This window comes from Geotrypetes seraphini, chromosome 1, assembly GCF_902459505.1.
Source record: "Geotrypetes seraphini chromosome 1, aGeoSer1.1, whole genome shotgun sequence".
Classification (NCBI taxonomy): Eukaryota; Metazoa; Chordata; class Amphibia; order Gymnophiona; family Dermophiidae; genus Geotrypetes; species Geotrypetes seraphini.
In genome coordinates, this window is record NC_047084.1 from 360,520,286 (window position 1) to 360,538,042 (window position 17,757).

The 17,757-nt window shown below is 45.3% G+C and overlaps 1 protein-coding gene across 3 annotated transcripts in view; it reads right to left on the bottom strand.

Moving 5' to 3' along the window:
* The window catches only part of STAP1 (signal transducing adaptor family member 1), a 117,150-nt gene that overhangs the window by 21,375 nt on the left and 78,018 nt on the right, over positions 1-17,757 (bottom strand). For all 3 annotated transcript variants that reach the window (XR_004536498.1, XM_033914822.1, XM_033914812.1), the window contains exons 5-8: positions 12,045-12,223; positions 8,233-8,361; positions 5,343-5,415; positions 4,481-4,580 (exon numbers count right to left, since the gene is read on the bottom strand). Coding sequence is in view for 2 of the 3 variants with exons in the window: in XM_033914822.1 (XP_033770713.1) it covers positions 4,481-4,580; positions 5,343-5,415; positions 8,233-8,361; positions 12,045-12,223 (481 nt within the window). In the remaining variant the exon portion in view is untranslated. The remainder of the gene's footprint in view (positions 1-4,480; positions 4,581-5,342; positions 5,416-8,232; positions 8,362-12,044; positions 12,224-17,757) is intronic.

The window sequence follows — 17,757 nt, forward strand, 5'->3', positions numbered from 1 at the left end:
AAAAGCCTTTGACATGGTGCCCCATGAACGTCTACTCCGGAAACTGAAGAACCATGGGGTGGAAGGAGACGTACATAGATGGATCAGAAACTGGTTGGAGGGTAGAAAACAAAGGGTAGGAGTGAAGGTCACTACTCCGACTGGAGGAGGGTCACGAGTGGTGTCCCGCAGGGCTCGGTGCTCGGGCCGTTGCTATTTAATAGCTTCATAAATGATCTAGAAACAGGGACGAAGTGCGAGATAATAAAATTTGCGGACGACACCAAACTATTTAATGGAGCTCGGACTACAGAGGACTGCGAAAAGTTGCAAAGGGACTTGAACAAATTAGAAGAATGGGCGGCGAAATGGCAGATGAAGTTCAACATTGAGAAATGTAAAGTATTACATGTAGGGAGCAGAAACTCGAGGTACACCTATACAATGGGAGGGATGTTATTGAATAAGAGTACCCAGGAAAGGGACTTGGGGGGTAATGGTGGACATGACAATGAAGCTGTCGGCACAGTGTGCAGCGGCCGCTAAGAGAGCGAATAGAATGCTTGGTATAATCAAAAAGGGTATTACAGCCAGAACGAAAGAAGTTATCCTGCCGTTGTATCGGGTGATGGTGCGCCCGCATTTGGAGTACTGCGTCCAATATTGGTCGCCGTATCTTAAGAAGGATATGGCGTTAGTCGAGAGGGTTCAGAGGAGAGCAACACGTCTGATAAAAGGTATGGAAAACCTGTCATATTCTGAGAGATTGGAGAAGCTGGGTCTATGATAGAGACTTATAGGATCATGAAGAGCATAGAGAGAGTAAAGAGGGACAGATTCTTCATTCTTTCTAATAATAAAAGAACAAGAAGGCATTCGGAAAAGTTGATAGGAGACAGTTTCAAAACAAATGTTAGGAAGTTCTTCTTTACCCAACGTGTGGTGGACACCTGGAATGTGCTTCCAGAGGACGTAATAGGGCAGAGTACGGTACTGGGGTTCAAGAAAGGATTGGACAAATTCCTACTGGAAATGGGGATAGAGGGGTATAGATAGAAGATTACTGCACAGGTCCTGGACCTGTTGGGCCGCCGCATGAGCGGACTGCTGGGCACGATGGACCTCGGGTCTGACCCAGCAGAGGCATTTCTTATGTTCTTAATTAAAGGCTCTGGTAGAGATCCATTTATAAATAAGCAAAGAAACTTAATTTGGAAATATTAATTGGGAAGAATACATACTTTGCAAACTGGTTTCCACCAGAGCCTCTAATATAAATATAAAATAGAAATACTCAGCTGATGAGAGAACCCCCAAGCTTTCAACTGAGGACTTCCTCTGCAGTTGGCCGGGGGTCCCTTTTGCCAAGCTTGGCAGGCAGCAGTAGCATCCCTGAATCATAGATGCTGGCACCTCAGTGGCTCATGGATGCTGCTGATTGCTGCACTTGGTGGAGGGGAGTTCTGGCTGTGTCTAGAGGAGGTCTTCTGCTGGCAGTGCTTGGGGATACCCACCAGCCACAGCAAGGGTCAGCAAATACTTCAACACTATAAAAATAAAACCAGAAATGCATTTCCTATTCTTTTGAACACAATACAAAAACAACTGCTATATACATTTCCCAAAGCTAACATATTTTAGTCAATAAATTCTGCTTTTTACCTTTGTTGTCTGGAAACTTTTTTTTCCATCAAGTTGGTCCCAGTTTCTTTTTTCTGCTTTCCCATCTTCTGTAAATTCTTCTGTTGCTGTCCATTGGTTCCTCCTACCATGGCCCAGCATTTATCCCTTTCTCATCTTTCGTGCCTGCCCACCAACCCCATGCTCAACATTTTCCTTCTGTTGTATCACCCCTCTCCAGCACCATGCCACATCTCTCCCTCCATTCCCTTCACCACTGTCTAACATTCCTTCCTTTTGCATCCCTTTCAATCTGTCCCACTGTTCCCTTGCCACCACATTTCTCACTCTCATCTTTCTCTTCCCTATCATATTCTGTACCTCACTCCCTCCCTATGACCAAACAGTCTCCTCTTTCTTCCATTCCCTGCGTGTACACAACCATCTCTCTTTCCCGCTCACTGACACACCCACGCCCAATTCTCCTTTTCTATTCCCTCCCCCACCTCAGCATCTCTTTCCCTCCCTTCCTGTCTCCCCAGTTCATGCCTTCTGTGTCCAAAAATGCACTCCCTCCCACCCCTTAATTCGAGTCCAGATAACAGCAGGGGTAGGAGGCAGCCTGCAGCATGCCATATGTAGCCGATCCGGAAGTCTTCCCCTGACGTCAGAACTGACGTCGGAGGGAAGGCTTCAAGTCAGTCTGGTGGTGGCTGAGTTGTCAGGTGGGAGGGGGTAGATACTGGATGTAGGAGGTAAGAGGAGACAGACTGTAGATAGAAAGGGGGAGGGATCAGACACACTAGATGAAAGGAGAAAGTTAACAGATCAGCTGGAATGCTTGGGGAGAGAGAAAAAAAACAGATGATGGATGTAAAGAAAAGGAGAGGGGAGGAAGACATTGATTGGAAGGGAGGAGAGGGGAGGATGAGAGACACTGAATAGAAGGGAGAGAAAGAGAAATGAAGCAGATGCTGGGCTGAAAGGGGGGAAAAATGGGCAGATGCTGGATGGAAGGGGGAGAGAGAAGGGTGAATGATGGATTGGGTGACAGAGGGGGCAGAAAGGAGGAAGAGAGGAGACAGATCAGATGCTGGGCAGAAGAAAGAGAGAGAGAGAGGGGCAGATGCTGGATGGAAAGAGGGGAAGGGGCAGATGCTGGATGGAAAGGAGAAAGAGAGAGAAGGCATATGCTGGATGGAAATGAAGGAGAAGGAAGATGCTGGAGAGAAAGGGACCTCAGGTCAGCATCAGAATGGCCGTGCAAGTCTACATGGGTCCAAATAGTGTCACATGCAGCTAGACCCCCCCCCCCCCAGTCCATTGTGCCTTCTAGAAGCCAGTATTGTGCTGCAGCCAGGTCCCTGCTAGGTTTTCTCCCTCTAGAATGGGACAGACTCCGTGCTTTTTCCGGCAGTGGTGAGCCAGCACGATGGTGCAATCAAGCCCCCCTCCCCTCCCCCCAAGTGTCCTCCCCCCAGAACAGGACCGAATCTGGGTTCCCAGTGGCTGAGCAGTGTTCCGGTGCCAGCCTACCAAGGCATCCCCTACTGAGAATGGAACCAACTCTGCATTCCTGGCCTTTGTGTGAGGGAGGTCTGGTGCCCCAGGGAAAGGAGACCTGCAGCCATAGAGCAAACAGGCAGCACGTACATAGCTGAGAGCCTTGCTTGCTGATCCTGCCCCGCCATGCTGCAAGACCAATCAGCAAGCAAGGCTTTCAGCAGTGCACGTGCTGAGCTCACTGCTCAGCATGGCTGTTTCTGCCATGGAGCCAGACTTGTCTCTCAGCTGCATTTCAAGAATTTAGGTAGGCCTCGGAAATGGAATCCTGTTTCCATCCCCGTGGGAGTCCCGCAGGCCAGAGGGGCGTCCCTGTCGGAGTCCCGTGGATCAGGGGGGCATCCCCGTTCCCGTTCCTGTGCATACCTCTAGTATGCGTGCGATATCATCACGTCACATCTGCGTATGCACAGATGCATTCCAGACCCGGCCTGAAGAGACGAGGTTTGTGTGGGGCTGGGGTTGTGAGGTAGAACGGGGCTGGGCTGGGGGGTAGAATTGGGTGGACCTAGGGGCAGAATGGTGTGGGGCCCTCCTTTACTAGATGTTAAATCTGGTAACCCTACCCCAGACCACAATGCATGAAGCAGAAAAGGGGGGAGATGAAGTTGTATCCAGCACCCTAAGTTCCCTGAAGGACTACTATTGATGCCTCACAGCCTTCACTGAAGCCCCTGACCAAGTCAAGGAAGCGAGCAAGTGCTAAAGGCCCAGAACCCTAAGCTCTACAAATCTTCAGCAAGCTGGATGTACAGGTCACCAAGGGAAACGGCTGCCACCTGCAGATTTAAATGTCTGCTCCTCACAAGCAGGCAAAGCAGTCCCTATATGACGAACAAAAAATCCGTGAACAAGCTGAAAAACAAACAAACAAAAAAAAAAATCACAAAACAATAATAAAATAGAGCAGATCAGAGAGACACCTTCATGCTCACTTGCAGAAGGAAGAACTGAAGGCAGCAGAGACTGTGGAGAAGGAGAAGGAGTTGAAAAGCTGTGATTGACATCTGTGCTCGCAAGCACAGATGAGTAACCCTATGATTCAGCATATCATCCCTATTGCACTGGAACATATATTTTAGCTTTGATTATATAAATTAATTGTAACCCATGTGTGGTTTGTTTATTAATTGTTGAGTTGAATGTCTTCATTATCTTTTTCCTGCTCCCCCTTTTAGAATAGTGCAGTTTGTGTGAGAGAATTTTAATCGCCACTAAAGTCAACCTATGCTCAATTATTTTGCCTCCCAACATTATAGAACACCAGCAGATAACAAGGATGTGGTACTTTAGCTTTCAAGCAAAACAGGGTCCATACCCAGGTGTGTGTGATACTCATGTGAGATGAAGGGTTTCAGTCGCCCTCGGGTTTCACTTATAAAGTATTCCACAACCTTATCCAGGCCCTTGAGTGTGACCTAGGGAACAAGAGGCTATGTGTCACAAGGCTAAATCTCTTTTCAGTGTTTTCTACAGAACTGTGCAGAAATTGAAATATTTCATGCCTTAGAAGGGCTATGCTATACACGTGAAAATTCTGCTTTCACACATCTGATTTATATAGAGAGAACACTGGGAAACATGCATTAAGTAGTCATGCTGCATTATATCATTAACGATCTTGGAAACTTCAGGTGGAATAATATTAAAACTTCATTTAATCCATTTCATATGTGTCTTATACTTTGATGTATACTCCTGCAGTCCATGTAAAAGACAGAATAAAATAGGTATCATTGACCTTCTTTTTTTCTTGATGCCTCACACTCCCTCCCCTCCCCCTCTCTCATACTTTTAACCTGGGAGAAGTGGTGGGTCTTTTAACACATATTCCAGCTAACAGTTATGCTTCCAAAATCATGTGATTAAAGATGTAGCTTAATAAACCTACTTTTTGTGTTCAGCTGCTATATTCCAGAACAAACCAGACTTGGCATCACGCATGAGTACAGTTAGGACTCTTGCTCATGTGACACTTTACTAGTAACGCAGCTACCTTATTGCTACATGACAGTACAGTTCACAAAAGGAGTCTTCCTTAAACAAAGTTTATTAATTTTATCAGGTGTGCAATGAACTGAGCTGCCCTACTCTTAAATAATGTAAATCATGTCCAGGGACCCAACTGTCTTTGCTAATTCTTCAGACTACGTAATGTCTGTAAACAAGGATATACTTACTGGTTTTTCTAGTTCTATCGTGTAATAATCTCCTCCTGTACACAGCACCTTGTAGTGCTTTATGGATGGGCTACTGAAATAAAAATGGTAAATTAAAAAGAGTAAATTCTTTGTCACCTTGACTTTGTTTACTGTAGTGAGAAGGAAAGGAAAACAGTGAATATCTTTGGTCATTACAACTGACCTGCAATCAATGATTCACCTTTTAGTCAAAATTATTTCTGGAACTAACCATGTTCTGGTGCTGAGCTCTGTGGCATTAGATCAAAGCAGCACAGGAACTGGGATTTAAAGAAAGCTTAACTCTGTGTGCAGTATTGAAAGAGACACCGTTACGGTCACTATGAGCTGTACTTTTAAGCCCTAGAGTTTGCAGGTCTTTAAACTGCTCCATTGAAGTAGCCCTAAGTGGTAGCCCTAAGTTCAGTACTCTAGTGGTATTTTAGGAAAGCTTCTGCAGGAGTGTATGTGTATCCGCCAGCACATGTAGCGGAAGCAGCCATTGTACAGATAGACATGGTTAAAAAGATTAAGCGCGAGGGCAACTTTCGATGGATGCAATTAATATTGGGCTGGATGGCCCATGTTGATCACCTATCGGGATGGAAACAGGAATGGGGAGGGGCGCAGGCTACCGGAGCTAAGGGGGAGAGGGGCAAGGAGTAGGAGGGAGAAAGGGAGAGACTTTAAACCTGACTTTCCCGCTGAAGGTGAGGGTCTGGATAGGACAAGGTAGTTTTGGGAGGTGGGCTGGCTGGGAGAGTATTTAAATAAAGGACAGCTCCTGGGACACAGGTCTTTTCGCCTTTCCTTCAGAGGCAGATTAACGCACCACTCCATTAGGTAAGCTTTTCACTCGTAAGAACTTAAGAATAGCCTCACTGGGTCAGACCATCAAGCCCAGCAGCCCGTTCTCACGGTGGCCAATCCAGGTCACTAGTGCCTGGCCAAAACCCAAGGTGTAGCAATATTCCATGCTACCAATACAGGGCAAGCAATGGCTTCCCTAGTGTCTTTCTCAAAAACAGACATTGGACTTTTCCTCCAGGAACTTGTCCAAACTTTTCTTAAAACCAGCTACGCTATCCGCTCTTACCACATCGTCTGGCAATGCGTTCCAGAGCTTAACTATTCTTTGCTTAATATGGCGGCATCTATGTCGGACGCCTATCAATGCCTCACTCAGCCACGCCTATTCTCTGCCCATAATCACACCTACTTTTAAACTTAGGCATTCCTAGGTGTTCAACGGCGCCTCCACTTAGGCATCCTAAAAGTTCAGCGCCAAACTCTTAAATTGCTTAATTTTTTTTTTTTTTTTTAATTGGCTGAAAACCAGCGTGGTTAATTACCACACTAATTATGTCAACTAATAAATTAGCACCCCCCCCCCTCTATTTTACAAAGCTGTATTAGATTTTTTTTATTGCTGGCTGTAGCTCCAACGCTCAAAAATACCTATGAATGTTGGAGCTAATACCGCTGCGGCCAGCGATTTTAAAAAACACAGCTTAGCAAAAAGGCAGGGTAAGTTTGGCGCAGAGCCCGAACATATGCATCACTAGGCCGCCGTGATTAGGATGCTGTTTATAGAATTCCCTAGTTAATGTCTATAAAATAGGTATAGTCAAGAGGTCATGTGTTAATTAGCACAAGGCCATTAATGCTGAATATGGAAAAACTGGCCATTATACCCATGCAGAAAAAATGGCCTTAGCACACAGGAATGACATATGTAAGCATCCGCTAAGGCCACTTTTTACTTCAGCTTAGTAAAAGTGACCCCTGTGTGATATGGATTTTTGTGTGTAAATATCAGATTTCTGAAATCAGTATTTACGTGTATGTGGTATAACTGAGCACGTGCTGCTGTTTACATATGGATAATAATCCTCTATAATAAAAGCCTAAGCGCGCATGCGCACTTAGGAGGCCATGATCCCTGACAGCGTGGTGTGCGATTCCATGGCCGTATTCTATTTGCGTCACGTGCAGCGATTTCAGCGGCGGTGGCGGTTTGACTCCTGCGCTGCTGCTATGCCTCTTCTCATCCCCGGACCAGCAAACGCAGCAGCCGCGGGCATTTGCTAGGCCGGCCCACTTTGATAATGCAAGGTGGGCTGGCCTAGCAAAAACCCCGAGGCTGCCCAGGCTAGCGGATGCTGGACAGGGGGAGCAGGGTAAGGAGAAGGGTGCTGCTGGACAGAGGGGGAGGTAAAAGGAAGGGAGAAGGCCTACTGCTGGACAGGGGGAGGTAAAAGGAAGGGAGAAGGCCTACTGCTGGACAGGGGGAGCAGGGAAGGGGTGCTGCTGGACGGGGGGTGGAGGTAAAACAAAGGGATAATGGCTACTGCTGGATCGGGAGAGCAGGCAAGGGGTGGTAGTGGACAGCCGAGGAAAGAGAGAGACAGAAAGAAAAAAAGGCAGACAGACAGCGGCCAAGGAGAGAGAGAGAAAGAAAGAAAGATACATCTATTCTAGCACCCGTTAATGTAATGGGCTTAAAGACTAGTTCTAAAATAATGTCCTATATATATATATATATATATATCAATATAAACCCGATTTATATTTTACCAAAATGACTTTGTTGACCATTTCCTAATATGGAAACTAGTAGATGCTTGATTTCTTTAGCAATGCCAAGTAAATCTGCTAGTGTCAACAATGTCTTATCAAGAAGCGGACAGCACTATATACTACAGGTCTGCTATTTAGTTCCTTCACATCCTCATCTCCCTTCCATTGAACTGTCTGGGCAGGAAGGTGTTTCAGTAATTGCACTAGAGAAGTACAGATTTTATATACAATATCTGGCAAACTTTTCATGAAATTGTGCCATAAGTACAGGTCAGTTCTGATTTAGGTAAATATTAGAAAATCAACATACTCCAGAGGTTCCCGGATAGTGACAGAATAATTCTTATTGTCACCACAAGGCCTCAGGATTAGATTGCCATTAGAAGGGCTGTTTTCCAGCATGTCTGCAGCCTCTTTCCGTGTTACTTGATAAAAGCACCTGTCAGAGGAGAAAGAAGAAAACAAGAGGAATATTAAACAAGCTCAGCACTGGTAGGAAACTACCCATGGCTGACTGCAAGATTGTGCTATGTTACACTTATATGCATTGCGTTATGTCAGTAATTTAACACCTAACCCAATACATAAGTCAACAAATCAATCTATATGGCTTAACTCCAAGATTCAAATAATACCTTTTTTTTTGTAGCTCTTGAACTGTGCGTATCAATAGTATATTTGGACCTATTTGCCTGCACTAGGTATGAATCCCCTTGTGACTGTGAATATATAATAGGTTGCTGGAAAGTTTAAGGACCAATGGTATTTTTTTCCCAATGGTAGTTTTTTCAGTATTATCATAAACATTCATCTAAACCAGTTTCCTATTGGCTCTGATGTGTTCTGGATGAATCTAGTCTTTTCTCTTAACACCTAACCCAATACATAAGTCAACAAATCAATCTATATGGCTTAACTCCAAGATTCAAATTGGCGAATTTAAAGTCATTTGGAAGCATTGGATTATTGCAAGTATACGGGTTTTAGATGATGTTATTTCAAATGGTAAACTGCTTGATGAATCTAGTCTTTTCTCTTAACCCTAACTCCACTTAAATCGAGTTTTCAGGTTTATTTTGTGAGCGCTTTCTCTATTACCGGGCTAAAATCCTCCTAGAAGACTTCTATCGCCTGCCTGCTTAGGTTGAGTAGACAGGGGAGCCTTTCAGTGATGTGAGTGTTTATAAATTTTTGGATTTGAATTTCTTGGATTCTTTCATGTCTCACTTGTCAGCACAGCCCTTTCGTTCTGTCTGAATTCTACCTAAGCCCTCTAAAAACCATTTTGACATAAGTGCTACCTGATGTGGGGGAGAGGATGCTACAGTATAAGAGGCAGGCCTGGAATATCAAATCTTAAATAAACATAATTTGGAAAGGGATTGTTCCTTCTTGCTATGTAGTGCTGCTGATAAGACAATAAGGTTAAGACAATGTGGGCCCGATTCCATATAGGTTGCCCAAAAAATCAGCGCCAACTAAGCATGATGCTAAAAAAAGATAGGCGCACTCTATAGAATCACGCTTAGCACCACCTAAGCAATGTTAGCCATCACTAAGCATCCCATCTTAAGTGCACCATATTTATACCTAATCCACCCTCTAACCACATCCACTTTTAGGTAGGCACTTTGGACTAGGTGCTTACTTTTTATAGAATCATGTTCTTTTGAGTAGAGAAGTGCATTCGGTCATCTGGGCTACCAGGGAATCCACCTTTGGCATAGCAAACATTTGCTGGAATTTCTGATCCATGGGATACAGTTTAGCCATAGTTTTAGCCATCATCAGGGAGCCTTCGGGGGTCTCCCAGGGCTCTGTGACTAGGATCCTGTCATGGAAAAGATGTGGGTTTAGCCCAGAACCCACTCAGAAGAGAACACTAGGAGGATGGGTTTACAGAGGATCTATCTTGAGTTCTCGAAGGGACTTGGTAATAATCTTCAGCAAAGGAAAGGACTTAAAAAGTAGGCAAATGGAGGGATCCTCTCCCTGGGTTATTGCCGATATTGCCTCCTGGCCCTCTAAAAGGGAGGCTGCTTCTCCTACCAGGAAAGCCTCACTCTGGGACAGTAAAGGGATTAAATCTGAGCCCTCATCCTCCGAGTCCCTATTCAATGGACCATTGGAATCCAGAATAGGCTCTGCTGACAGGGAAGATTCGCTCTGAGTATCCAGAGAATAATTAAGCTCTGGAGTGCATTGCCAGAGGTTGTGGTAAGAGCAGATAGCATAGCTGGCTTTAAGAAAAGTTTGGACAATTTCCTGTTATTGAGAAAGACATGGGGGAAGCCACTGCTTGTCCTGGATCGGTAGCATGGAATGTTGCTACTCCTTGGGTTTTGGCCAGGTACTAATGACCTGGATTATCACCGTGAGAACAGGCTACTGCGCTTGATGGACCAATGGTCTGATCCAGTAAGGCTATTCTTATGCTGTTATGTTCTTATAAGCCTGCCAGAGAAGATTAATGGACTCAGGGATAAAGGCCTGGAAGGGAAATTCTCCTTGTCCCTTAGGATGGAGCAAATGCCTTTGCTTGGGCTGCGAAGTATCTATGCCCTTACGATGTGCAAGGCCACTGTCCTAGGGCTCCAGAAGGTGTTTCAGAGGCCTATTGAGGGGCTAAGCCCAAAGCACATGGCACAAGGGCTCTCTTCAGCCACCCATCCAGTGCAAACAAGGCATGATTCTCATATAGGGGTAGTAGGATTTGAGGACTTCATCCCTATCAGTTTTGAGGCAAAATGAGGTGTTTTAAAGAAACTTGAGAACTTAGAAGAAAAACTGGAAAATCCAGCCACCGCGGCAGCATTTTGGTGCCAAAAAAAGCTTAAAAATGATTCAGGGCTGACCCAAAAATAGGATTTTAGACTAGGGGGACCAAAGATCTAACTGCAGAACACAGTTTTCAACAACCCCCTCTCCTGATTTTCCCCAGTGGCGCAGTGGTTAGATCTATAGCCTTAGCACCCTGAGGTGGGTTCAAATCCCTCACTGCTCCTTGTGACCCTGGGCAAGTCACTTAATCTCCTCATTGCCCCAGGTACACTAGATAGAGTTTGAATCCACCGTGACAGATAGAGAAATATGATAAAGTACCTAGGATATAAGTGGTATATAAATAAATAAATAAAATAAATAAATGCTTATTTTAAAAATTGGTGGTCGCTATGGGGCTCATAAGCAAAAAAAAAAACCCCAATGTCTAAAAAGTGGCCTAAATGGGTACTTGGACGATCAAAAAGCCTGATCGTCCAATTACCCATAATCAAAGCTGGATTTAGACGTATCTAAAACCAGCTTAGGCCTTTCCCCTGCCTCTAAACGTACAGAGAGAAAACAGGCGTTTTTAGAGGCGGGGAAAAGGCGGGAGGTGGGCCAACCTAGACCTAGGCATGCAGCAGGTATAACCAAAACATTTGACAGGTTGCCTAGTTGGTAGTTATACGTTTTGACTTAGACCAAGTCAAAACAGGTATAAGTGCCAAAAAGGAGCCGCTGAGCTGATCGTGGCTGCTGCGATCAGCTCAGTGGTCCCAGCAATCTGTCTACCCACTACAGCAATGATTGCGGCAGGAGAGATGGATCATCTCCCCTGCCGTGATCTACCCTTCCCCCCCTCCCCCCCCCCCCGACAACGATCAGAGCAGAAGGGAGCCCAAGCCCTTCTGCCCCACGGCACCCTCGACTCCCCGATTACATTCGGGGCAGGAGGGAGCCCAAGTTCTCCTGCCCTGTGATCCTCAACCCCCCCCCCACCCCCCTGCTGAGTCCGATGGGGCCAGGAGGGAGCCCAAGCCCTCCTTTCCCGGGGACACCCTCTAACCCCCCACCCCCACTAAAATACGGGCAGGAGGGATCCTAGGCCCTCCTGTCCTCGACACCCCCCCGAACCCCTGATCGGCTCCTCCCGCTATTAACAGTTCTAACATATCACTAAAATTACAATGGTACACATTCCACCAATAACTGTCCTAATAACTGCCTTCACTCTGTATTGAAAATTTCAATAAGTTGTCTCTACTTAATAAATTGACCCTACTCTGCATCCCTTGGCTCTACAGCCACCACTGGTTAAGAATCCCTGGTGCAAAACATACTGATTCAGGCTGAACTTACGATGGCACAACACTGATCACATCAATGTAGTCCTCATTTGGTGGATCTTCTTTCTCCTCAGTTTTATCAAATGGTTGTACATCTGGACAAGAAGCCCTTCGTACCCTTTCTTTTTCCAGTGTTTCTTTCATCTTAAGAGTTTGCCCAGGAAGTAGTATTAGCCTGCATGGAACTGAGAGCTGAAAATAAATATGAAACATTGACTAAAACAATTCGGAGGCAGAAGAAACAATGCTGTGAAATTACTGTGCATAATATGCTGAGAACTAGGAAAGGACAGGCCATGTCGTTTCCCATGTCGTATGCAGGAATATTTGTATTTGGGTCTTTGTTGCTTTTTTGTCACTAAGAAAGTAATATCTAACAGTGCGCCCTCTTTTCGAAAGAGGGTGCACTATTATTGACAAATGAAAAAAAACACAAAATGTCATGATTTTTTTTTCTGCTCATTTTAATTTGTCAGTGATATATTCCACGTCATTACATATAATTGACATTGGCCCAGATTCACTAACGCCACGGATCGGATTGGCTCCGTAGTCGGGGGGCTGAGTCACGAATCGCCTTCATGCAATTGAGGGTGATCGGAATCACGCCTCCAACCGACTGCCCGGATCGCTCTATAGCAATCCCCACGCATGCACAGACTATCTGTAGATGGTCTACACATGCGCTGCCAATCAAATGCCCAACAGAGCAGGAAACTTTACTTTTTTTTTTTTTTTCTTCACTAGCCCGTGGTTTTAACCAGTTTTAAACCCGCGGGTTAAAACCATGGACTTGCACTGCGGGGAAAGGCAGGACAGTTGGGGCAGAGAGCAGGAGATCGGGGTTGAGAGCAGAGGATCAGGGCTAAGAGCAGGGCGGTGAAGGCAGGGCAGTCGGAAAGGACCTGAGCAACTGGTCCTCAGCAGTCGCTTATTTTTGGATTGGTCAGCCCAGTCGGTGTCCCTCATTTTTTTAAGTGAATCGCTGCCTGCCAACATTTGAATGCCGTTCCCCCTCATTTCCATGCACGGTTCAAAGGATGCTCGGGACAGAGGTTAGTGAATCGGGTCAGAGGGAAATCGGGTTGCAAAGGGGTCGCTAAGCGGTCGGAACTTGATCGGTGGGCTTAGTGAATCTAGCCCATTGTTGCAAATGACAGCCCATCCCTTCTGAGAACCAGAGCTTTCCATCCCTTTGTCTTAATATTGCTACAGCCACTGAACAATCAGCCGCACAAGTCCCTCTCCTGAAAATAAAAACATAAAATTTGCAGATATAAAACAAAATTTGCTATTGGACCTACTCACATATACTACCATGTTGGCATGAGCTAATGCTGTTTAAAGAACATCGGAGCCCTTTTCCTAAGGGTATTATGCCTTAATGTGCACTCGGAGTAGGAAAAACAGGCCACCACAAAACATATTAAAGCTTTTTGCGGTATTTTGTCTGTTGGTACACAAACTGGCACATTAGCTATTTATATAAAATACTTTTTGGAGTGGGATTGTCATGAAACATAGAAACATGATGGCAGATAAAGGCCAAATGACCCATCCAGTCTACCCATCCGCAGCATCCACTACCTCCTCCTCTCCCTAAGAGATCCCATGTGCTTGTCCCATGCTTTCTTGAATTCAGACACGTGGAGGGGCATAATCGAAAGGGACGTCTAAGTCCATCTCGCAAGTCATCCAAAGTAAAAAACAGCTTAACACACATTTTCAAAAAAATACGTCCAACTTTTTTTCCATTTTGAAAATCGTCTAATTATATGTCCTGTGAGCCCCCCCAAACCACCTCCAGAATCCCCTAGACCCACTTATCTACCACCCCATTAGCCCTTATGGCTGCAGGAGCCACTTATATGCCAGTACAAAAGGGTTTTGGGGGTGTATAGGGAAGTGCACATGTTTAAGTATCAATGCAGTGAATACAGGGGCTTATGGGCATGGGTCCTCCTTTCTTTGAGTCCCTAACCCACCCCCAAGATGACTTAAGCTGCCTCTGTGCTGGACGACCTGGCTTTCCTATGTCAGGTGGCCAGGTGATGATGGTCTGGAGGTGGAATTTTAAAGATGTGATTAATGATTTTATGGGGGTGGGGGAGTTTGTGTTATGTGTTTTCAGTGCTTATCTGGTGAGTTTAAGTGGGTTTTTGTGACTTAGACCAAGTTCTGTCGATCGTGGGCTGTATAACTTTTGGTTATACATGGTGTACCACTGTCTAAGCCAGCTCATGTGCCGCCCAACTCCCGCCCTCGACACTCCTCCCGAAATGCCTCGTTTTAGCTTTGGTTGTTCAGCGGCAATATGAAGGCCTAGGTCATTTAGAAATACGTCCAAAACCCATTTTTAGTATCGGCACTTGGACGTTTTTGAGAAATGTTCGTCCAAGTGCCAACTCTTTTAATGATGAGCCCCTTTGTCTCCACTCTCCACCACCACTAGTGGAAGACTATTCCAAGCATCTACCACCCTTTCTGTAAAAAAATATTTCCTTAGATTACTCCTGAGCCTATCACCTCTTAACTTCATCCTATGCCCTCTCATTCCAGAGCTTCCTTTCAAATGAGATTCACCTCATGTGCATTTATATCACTTAGGTACTTAAACATCTCAACAACCTTCCATGCAAATTTCTTTCAAGCCTATTCATTGTGGATGTCCTGAAAACCTAACTAGCAAGGGGGTACTCCAGGACTGAGTTGAAAAACACTACTTTAGAGAATCATGCCTAGCATTGCCTAAGTCTTTCTCCACCCCTCCACATGCCTACTTTGGTGTTAGGCGCTGCTAGGTGCCATGCAATAGAATCATGCCAAAAAGATAGGTGCCTTTCTCCCAATTAAAATTTGTTTTTTCCAATTATGAGCCAATTTACTAATTAAGTTAGGCACCTAACTTTAGGCGCCTCTTATCGATTTTCCCTCAAAGTGCTCCCACATCAACTCAGCGTTATCCAGTTAGCATGTGCTTATGCAAATGCACTTGCTAGTTAATGAGAACATAAGAACATAAGAAGTGCCTCTGCTGGGTCAGACCAGAGGTCCATCGTGCCCAGCAGTCCGCTCGCGCGGGGCCCAACAGGTCCAGGACCTGTGTAGAAGTCCTCTATCTATACCCCTCTATCCTCTTTTCCTTCAGAAAATTGTCCAATCCCTTCTTGAACCCTAATACTGTACTCTATCCTATCACGCCCTCTGGAAGTGCATTCCAGGTGTCCACCATCCGTTGGGTGAAGAAAAACTTCCTAGCATTGGTTTTGAATCTGTCCCCTTTCAACTTCTCTGAATGCCCTCTCGTTCTTATGGTTTTCGAAAGTTTGAAGAATCTGTCCCTCTCTACTTCCATGCCCATTCTCCACCCATGACACAATCCCTTCCAAAATATATATTTTTACACTAGATAACACGTGAATTAGCATGCATTAACAGGCAAAATATGACAAATGGCTTACATCTACTCCAGATTCCATATATGTGGTGATCAATCCTTTCCTGCAAATTGGACTTGCAGAAGTGAGAATACTTACAGCTTTGAGCACTTCCCATAAGGAGATGGAGCCCAGTGCACCCTCCAGTATTTCTTCTGCAAGCAAACTGTGAAGAGCGTATTTCGATGATTTTTTTTTCTTTCTTTCTTTCTTGCATTGAAAGTTTGTTTTTCTGAGGCTTTGGTGCCCTGAGACCCCATTCTTGGGGATTCTCTGCCTGGGTAAAGGATTCAGGCTCTGCTGAGCTGGACTGCAGCTCTGCAAGTCAAGCCTTCGGATGGACCTGGAGGGCCAGACTGCTGTGTTTCTTCTGGACTTGGGGTCCATTCCCCTGGGAGCTGGCTCGCGTTCTGAGTTTATCAGTGGCTTGAGCGCAGGCTGTGGGCACCCTCGGGGTATCTGAGTGTCGGCTGCATATTTACCCACCCCTATTGCACTTCGAGTTTCCCTAGGGGGTAGAGGTCAGTGTCAGTCTGGCTGGCAGCCCAAAGATTCCTTGATTTGGAAAGTCACTGGAAGTATTTGAGGCAGAAAGTCCTTTCCACCTTTTCAGTTGCATTGAAAAAAAGCGGTAGGCAGGTACCAGCAGAGAATTTGTGAGTACAACTCTATTTAGGGTTACCAGATTCTCCGTCTGGAAAATCCGGACCCTTAGACCCGCCCCCAGGCACGCCCAGCCCCACCCATCATGCCCTGGTTCCGCTCCATCACACCCCCAAGCCTGCCCCAGCCCCACCTCCAATCCCGAACCAGTCACTTCTCCCGCTGCCTGTTCTCGTTGGGAGCACATCCGCACATGCAAACGCATGGCATCATCGCGTTGTATCCACGCATGTACGGATGCCCTCCTACATGAAGGAAAGCTTTTCAAAACCCGGACAAAGTGCCGGGGTTTGAAAAGCTGTCCAGACCCCCGGATATGTCCTCAAAAGGAGGCCATGTCCGGGGAAATCCAGACATCTGGTAACCCTAACGCTATTCATTCCTATAGGAGAATAAGGGTAGGTCTGAAAATCCCAATTTTAAGGGTTTCTGGTGTTAGGGTTCAGGTCTCCCACCTCCAAATCCCCTTTTTCTGTGTTTTTGAACTTTTCAAAGTCTCCACGGGCCATTTTTGGTGATTTTACTGGCAGCGGCCATCTTGGATTTCAAACAATCATTTTTTCAAAAGCCTCTATCTGCCTCAAAACCCCTTGATTTTGCTCCCAATCAACTGGGATGGACTCTTCAGGGGGGGGGGGGTGAGGATGTGAATTCATGTAAACTTTGTGCCAAGTTGCCAGTGGAAGAGCGTCCATGCATCGCATGCAGTAATACATGTGAGGGAGAGGCAAGAGGCTTGGGCTTAGCCTCATCCTCGTCCTCCACGGTCTGTGAACTGCTGTGGGTCCATGACGTGGGTAGAAAATGCTGCCTGAGACTCTCTTCTCGTGATGATGCAATGTGGAGGCTTGGAGAAGAGTCTGCTCAGGGGTGATATGATAGAGGTCTAAAAAAATAATGAGTGGAGTGGAAAGGGTAGATGTGAATCACTTGTTCACTCTTTGCAAAAATACTAGGTCTAGGGGGCATGCAATGAAGCTACTAAGTAGTAGATTTAAAACAAACCAGATAAAATATTTCTTCAACACAATGTATAATTAAACTCTGGAATTTGTTGCCAGAGAATGTGGTGAAATCAGCTTAGCGGAGTTTCAAAAAAGGTTTGGATAATTTCCTAAACGAGCAGACTGGATGGACCACATGGGCTTTTATCTATGTTACTATGTAATTCACCATAGAGTCTCACTTGAGCAAACTGGCCTGAAATCATTGCTGTTGCACAGTTTCTTATCAAGTGTTGCTTCTTGCTATCTCTGCTCCGTTTAGCATGACACATTTTGCTTCCATAAAATAATTTAATAAGGGGCACAAGGTCATACATGCCCAAGGCTGGAGCTGTGTAGAGCCACGCATACTTGGGTAAAGACCTCAATTTAAACTTCAGATCACTAGGACTGAAGGAACGCAGTCTCAAAGTTTATCTTGTTAATGTTTAGCTTGCAAATACTGTTACCAGTGTTAAACTATGGACAGAATCCAACCTGCTGCTTCAATCTTGGTATGAATTTGTGGGATTTACAGTTTTTATATCCAACAACCTCTATTCCATTTAACCAATTAAACAGTTGTCCATTATAGTTCCAATTTTTTTGTCCCTCACTTAGGGGCATATTTACTAAAATATGC